Source organism: Penaeus japonicus, unplaced genomic scaffold (genome assembly GCF_977035675.1).
Source record: "Penaeus japonicus unplaced genomic scaffold, GWHDUDI00000001_assembly GWHDUDI00000027, whole genome shotgun sequence".
Taxonomy (NCBI): Eukaryota; Metazoa; Arthropoda; class Malacostraca; order Decapoda; family Penaeidae; genus Penaeus; species Penaeus japonicus.
The window spans coordinates 10416507-10424006 of record NW_028234429.1 but is presented as its reverse complement, the minus strand read 5'-3'; the positions used below and the strand labels follow the sequence as shown (position 1 = coordinate 10424006).

The 7500-nt window shown below is 32.2% G+C and overlaps 2 protein-coding genes across 3 annotated transcripts in view; one reads left to right on the top strand and one right to left on the bottom strand.

Annotated features, from left to right (window-relative positions):
* The window catches only part of LOC122255101 (uncharacterized), a 5322-nt gene extending 1615 nt beyond the window's left edge, over window positions 1-3707 (top strand). Inside the window, exons 2-4 of the mRNA XM_043019037.2 lie at window positions 1356-1498; window positions 1718-1922; window positions 2273-3707. Of these exons, the coding sequence (XP_042874971.2) occupies window positions 1356-1498; window positions 1718-1922; window positions 2273-3263 (1339 nt within the window). The 3' untranslated portion in view covers window positions 3264-3707. The remainder of the gene's footprint in view (window positions 1-1355; window positions 1499-1717; window positions 1923-2272) is intronic.
* A 689-nt stretch (window positions 3708-4396) lies between these two features.
* The window catches only part of Pdrg1 (Pdrg1 prefoldin-like subunit), a 12127-nt gene continuing 9023 nt past the window's right edge, over window positions 4397-7500 (bottom strand). For both annotated transcript variants that reach the window (XM_043019048.2, XM_086552552.1), the window contains exons 2-3: window positions 5851-6102; window positions 4397-5358 (exon numbers count right to left, since the gene is read on the bottom strand). In XM_043019048.2, coding sequence (XP_042874982.1) covers window positions 5195-5358; window positions 5851-6097 — 411 coding nt within the window. In that variant the 5' untranslated portion in view covers window positions 6098-6102 and the 3' untranslated portion in view covers window positions 4397-5194. The remainder of the gene's footprint in view (window positions 5359-5850; window positions 6103-7500) is intronic.

Genomic DNA, 7500 nt, shown 5'->3' with positions numbered 1-7500 from the left:
TATAATTTTTCACTATTCTGTAGGGGGATAGTGCACAGTGATTGTTGCATGGCCTTCATGGCCTTCACACTTTTTTGTTATGTTATTAAAGTGTATGGAAATCAGCTAAGACAGATTGGTGTAACATCATTAATCCATTGCAAATGGGAGATAGATTCGCTTGTCCATTCTCCAGGATTATTTTTATTTCAGAACGAGGCAGCTTCACACAACATATTTTGACTTTTCCCACTCTATTTCAGTCACTCATTGTAAAACTAGAGCCTTTGTTTTATTTTTTGTGTTTTATTGTATTGAGAGACTTATATTTGTCATATGACAGGCTCTAGCAATGCTGCATTATCTTCTTTATATTTAGTGTGATAGAAGTATTGATGTGTTATGGGAGGACAAAAAGCAATTTTATTTTTTCATATTTATATACTGTCATGAACAAATACAAAACATATATCCATCTACAATGAAGATAATATGAAGCAGAAGGAAACCTGTGCTTATGACAGTGAGTGCCACAGTAAAAGGCACCCCTACTGGCACAGGGGCAAATTGCAGACACTTGGCATGGTTTGAGTCACCTTCCTCTTCTCATTTTGCATGCATGGCCTTCATCAGCAGCACTTTAGAGCAAGAAGTCGGCAACTTGCCCTGTGCCATCACTCTATAGAGATAGTGCTTGCTAGAGATTTGATAGGTGCCATTTAAGGCTTTCTAGCTGGTGCTAGAAGAAAGCAGTGCCATCTATGTTTTGAATGTTAGGTGAAACCCATTTTGCTTAATATTACAGCAATTATAGTAAATATAACTGCAATAGTCATCATCACTCATTCCTTACTAATAGTACAATAAAGTATCACAGTGATCAGAAATCCCAAAATGTCATGTACGTCATGACACCCGTTGTCAGGCTAAAGTATGTCATGACACCTGTACGCAATGGGTTAATGTTACCCAATTATAAGACAATCAGGTTTGTCAGGTTATGAAGTTGTAAAATTGTAATCAATCATTCTATCTCCTATGCACAAGTTTTAGACTATTGTTTGCTGGCTTGCTTATGGAGAAATTACATAGCTACCATTGAATACTCTTTGCAAGGAATAAGAATGTTTGATGTTATATGACTGTCTTCCAATATAATGCACATTTGATTACAGATATAAGACATGTAGGCTGTGTGTAAAATGTTTTAGATATTTATTAAGATCTCATTTACCATAAATTAAAAAGCAAACAGCTGATAGTACTAAACAAATATTATGTCTATGGATAATTTTGTGTGTGTTTTCTCTCTTACTTTCTTTTCGTTTTTTATTCCTTGATATTTCTCGTTATTTTGATCAATGCTTTCATTGCAGACTGCAGGGAATACCCATGGCTTATGAGAAGATACAGTTGCTCTCATCTAATGGATGGTTGTTTGACACAAATCCTTTCAACCATGTTGTAGTTCGAGCTATGTTCTATGTCTTCACTCCTCAAATTGGCAGCATATTAGAAGGTTAGTTAAATATTTATACTCAGTGCATTTAGAAAAAAATCAAGAGGAATGTTACACTGATATATTTAACCTCAGTTATATTTAGTGGATAATTTTTATCTTTTGCATTGCATTGCTTTTGTTATGTTCAACTTATTGGTGTACATGATGTACCCATTTTCATAGCTGGCTTCCAGTATTTGCTTTGAAATTAATAGTTATGTTTTTATTAATTTTCAGCTACAGTGAAAAAGAAGTCAATAAATCATGTGGGTTGCCTTGTTCATGGAATGTTCAATGTGTCAGTTCCCAGACCACAAGACACGCCAGCTGACAATTGGTGTGGAACTTATGTGCAGGAAGGAGATGTTGTAAAACTTACCATTACAGATCTGAATCTGACCAGCTACATTCCTTACATCAAGGGTGAATTAGATCCGGACAGGTTAGTTATTTTGATTTTCATGAATTTTTCTATAAATGGGTTTTATTATGTATAGTTATCCTTTAATAGTTGTAGCTATCATTTCTAAAAAAAAAAATATGTAATAAGTTTCACATTTTGAAATAATTACAACTTGGACAAACAGATATATGAGGACAATTGGTAATTTGAAAAGAGTAATATTGATTTTTCCATTTTTAGTAAAATTATAGTAATAAGTGAAACAATATAGATAAGGAAATAATTATAATAACAAATACATTAGCATATTTATGAGAACACTCAATGTATGAAAGATTTTACTGATGTTTCTTTATAAGATTTATTAAATTTTCCTTCTCATTTCATAGAGTTCAAGAATTGGTGGATGCCAGACGTCTGGAAGAGGAGCAAAAGGCCCAGGCCAGCAAGAAAATCACTTTTGATGAAGACAGTGGAATCAGTAGCAATGAACACGAAGAATCTGTTGTGCCCGACGTCAAGAAGAAAAAGAAGAAAAAGAAGAGCAACGGTGATGACCAGAATAACTCTCTAATGAATGACTCAGTGGATGAAACAGAAGTAGACGGCACTGATAAATCACCAAAGAAAGCCAATAAAAAAGACAGTCATGAAGAAGATGAGAGAGTGGCCACTGATACACCTAAAAGAAAAAAGAAGAAACAAAACCAGGAAGATGAGGAAGCCACTAACACAGATTTAGTAAATGATTCTGAAACAAAAGAGAAAAAGAAAAAGAAAAAACATAAAAAGGTAAAGAGTGATGATGAAGAAGTTAAACCAGAAGAGGAGACAGAAGAGATTGATGTACTTGACTCCTTGTTAGACAAAAGTATTGCTAGTATCTCTAATGATACACCCAAAAGAAAAAGGAAAAGAAATAAGGAAGATGAGGAAGAGGCCGCCAATGTAAACTTATTAAGTGATTCAGAAATTAAAGAAGCAAAAAAGAAACATAAGAAACGAATTGAGTCAAGTGATGTAGATGTTGCATTACAGGAGGATGCATCTGAAAACGTGCTCAGCATGGCTAGCGACTTGAATGATACTCCACAAAGAAGAAGAAAAAAGAAAAAAGCAGATGTTGAGGAAGCTGTCAATTTAACTATATTAAATTCTGATAATGAAATTAAAGTAGAAAAGAAGCTTGAGAAAAATAAACATGGAGCAATAGAATCAAAGGAAGAGAAAGCGGAAATTGGTTTGGATCACATATTGGATGGCCTGATGAAGGATATGGCCTCATCAGATGCCCTGAAACCAAGAAAATCCAAGAAACGTAAAGCAGATGAAGACCTAGACAGTAGTAGAAGTGGGAAAAGGAAAAAAATAGCCAAATAAATATGCATTTATATTATATAACTGCATTTGAAGGTTGTTCTTTGGATTTGAACATCAATTAAAATATGTTTGTTGAGATTGGTTAAATATTTATAATCACATCCAATCTTCATAAAGACTCTTATGTATGGAAATTACAGTGTTTATGGTACTTACATGTATACATTTTGTTTCCAAGTTTGTTTCTATACTACAGATGCCAAATATTGTTTGTAGTTCTGTAAGAGTTTACCCATCTCACAAATTTAATAAACAATCAATTATTCCTACTGCATAAGTTGTACAAGAGTTTATGGACAACTCTATACTAGAGTGAGAAAAAAATTGCCCTGAAATAAATAGACAACATGGGAAATAAATATATGACTATCATGAATTTTCATGATAATGCAATGATTTTTTTGTTTGTTTGTTTTCCATTATTAAATCACTTTTACAAAGTCACTATATGTTTCATTTAGCCATTGGAAGGTTTTGAAGATCTTTCAAGTAGTTTTATTATTTATTGTTTTACTCTATACATTTTTATGGGGAACTGAACTACCATGGAAATCTAAAGAAAACATGGTAATTTTGTGCTAAAGTACTAGTCATTTCTCTCTTGCTCTAACTGAAGTCTAGTCCTCATTCCAATTAGAATTTTTAATGTCCTTTTGATCAAAAATATTTTTAGAAAACATTATTTTCCAATTTTCTGCTGTGCCATCTTTAGTCATCTGTACCAAAAAAAGCTTTGCATCTTGCATTTTCTATAGACAGATGTAAAGCTCTACAAGAACTTCCTTTGCTTTTCGTTAAATGGCATTAGAGTTACATTTACCACTTGTGTGGCATTTTGGCCTTTTCCTGCATTGTCAACCATACCATAAAAACTTATTTAACCCTTTAACCCATTCACGCCGGGGCCGTTCCGGCTTTGCGCTGTCGCAATACCGGGGTTCTCGAACGCATAAGCTTAACGCCTCGAGATTCTCGGGCGCACAAGCCGTGAGCCTGGGTTGCCCGCTCGCTCTACCCGAGCGCACGGCTTGCCCTCATAGCTCGTCCAGGACGTCTGACGCGAATACCACAATACATGCTATCACATCAACTGGCTCCAATGGGTTAACAAGTGGTAAATAAGACCAATCATCTACCTAGATGCTTCTCCATCATTTTTTATTTCTTGAATACATGCATGTCCAAGTAGTATTTATTAAGAATTCAATAGAACAATAATAAAATAAAATCAGGTGAAACATACACAAGGCATCAAAGTAGGTGCTTAGTCCTACTGATGACTGAATGTCAAAGAGTTAACCACTGTTTTGCTACATTATTTGTAGACACAGGATTTTGTTTTGAAACCTGTTCAAGGCCAAAACACTAGTTTTAATTTGAGTTTTGCCTTCATGACTTCAGTAACAGCATAATAATTGAGGAGAAAAAATATCACTCTTATTGTGAATCTAAAATGCAATACAAATAATTTATCAATGTTTTTACAAAATCAATTGTTCCCTAGTACTGGATGATCATATTGTATATACTAATAAAAACTGAAATGTTATTAAATCAAATGTTTGGTATTTACAATTTATTTTATCTTCCTTAGGTATTCTTTCAAAGATAATTTTCTATATAGGAACAATTTGTCACATAAAAACTTGTTTAATAAAGAATCTATAAATATCTTTTCCCATTAGAAAACTTTAAAATTAAGTTTCTAAATGGTTTCTGCAACAGTTTTACATAACATTAAATCACATCATATTTGTTTTTTACCACAGACATTTAGAGCACAGTTACAAAGACCTGTCAACCAAAAAGAAACATTATTGTGTTCATTCACTTCACTTCCTATAAGTTGACAGCAATTCAAACTAACCAAACAACTTGACAGAGAATTCCCCCGCACGCATACCAACAGCTCTGACCTGCACCCTCTACTCTTATCTACCAAGAACTTGTTTTACAGCTTTCCATTCATCTTGAGATAAGGGCTTGAGGTTTGTTCCAACTGTCTTCTGCTTCGCCTCCAAGTCATTCAAGTGGTTCACTTTACTTCTCAGACCATTGCGAAGGTTGTTGATCTCAGTATCCAACTGTTTTTGTTCTGCAAGAAAATGGATATTGACATTATTTTTTCGTCAAAATTTTTTAACCTCACTTATTCTCACTCTCCTCCTCCCTCTTTCTCTTTCTCTCTACCTCTCCTCCTTTTCTCATTGCCTCTCCCTCCCTCATTCTCACTCTCTTTCTCTATCTCACCCTCATTCACTCTCCCTTTCTCTATCTCACTCTCCTTCTCTTTTACTATCTATCATTCTCTATCCCTGTTTCATCTCTCTATTTTACTCTCTCTTTCTCCATCTTACTCTCCTCCTCTATGTCTATTTCATTCTCTTTATATTTCTCTTTCTTTATATTTCTCACTCTTACTTTCTTTCTCTATCTCACTCTCCCTCTCTTTATCTCTATCTCCATTTCACTCTCTTCTTCCGTCTCTTTCTCTATCTCACTTTCACTCTCTCTCTACCAAGGTGGCTTACTTGCTAAAAAATTCTTCCACACTTCCTTCTCTACTTTCCCTTTCCCTCTTTCTTACCCTTTTCAATGCAGTCGACGACAACTGTGTTTGGGAGCTTGAAGAACATATTCCCAACACATATCCAACTCTTGTTGCTTGTGGACTGACTGGCTAATTTGTTGGTCTTCAGATGTCGCAGAGCTTCACGGTTGGTGTTGCGCCTACGATCAAGTGTGACAATTTCCTGTCTGTCAGATATCACATCCTCTGCAGCAGCTTCGACTTCTTCCAAGTGCTGCTGGATCCGCTCTGGAGATACTGCCATTATTCCTGCCAAAAGTGATGCTGATATTACAAGAGCCAAATCTCTAAACAGAATACGTTCTTTTTTGTGATCCATTTCTTTCTTTTAACATTCATTCAAACTTAAATCTAAATCTTTATTCATGTTCTATAAATAAATAAATAAATAAATAAATAAAATCAAAATAAATAATCATTACATATGGATTTACTATCACTAAAGTTTTAAACAGGCTAGACCTACCTTCATATCTAAACATGTTCATAAATATGACAATAGAATAAACATGATATATAGAAACAATGATTACGTCTAAATCATTCACTTAGAATACAATGTAAAAACAATAACTTAATTTTTTACTTTGATAGTGAATAAATACATATACATATATATACATAATATATATATATAACATATATATATATGTATGTATGTATGTGTGTGTATTTATATATATATTATTTATATATATATTTATATTTATATATATTTTATATATATATATCTTTATATATATATATTTTATATATATATATGCCATATATATATATATATGTGTGTGTGTGTGTGTGTACATATGTATTTATGTATATACATATATATGTATATATGCAAATATGTATATGAACACACACACTCACTCACACACACACAACATATATATATATGTAAATATATATATATATCTGTATGCATATATATATACATATACATATACATATTTGCATATATATATATGTATGTATATTTATGTATATACATATTTAAACACACACACACACACAGACATATATATATATACACATATATACACATATATATATATAACATATATATATATGCATATATAAATATATACATATATATGTATATATATGCATATATAGATATATATATATATGTGTGTGTGTGTGTGAGTGTGAGTGTGTATGTATATGTACATATGTATTTATGTATATACATATTTACACACACACACACATATATATATATAATTATCTATATATATCTGTATATATATATATAATAAATATATATATATACTTATATATATATATATCTTTATATATATATATTTTATATATATATATAGATTATATATATATATACACATATATATACATACATACATACATACATATATATATATAGATATGCATATATATATGCATATATATATACACATATATATATATATTTTATATATATATATGTATATACATATTTACACACACACACACAGCACACACACACACACTCACTCACTCACTCATCACTCACTCACTCACACTCACTCTCACTCTCTCACTCACTCACTCACACACACACACATATATATATATATCTGTATGCATATATATATATATGTGTGTGTGTGTGTTGTGTGTGTGTGTGTACATATACATATTTGCATATATATA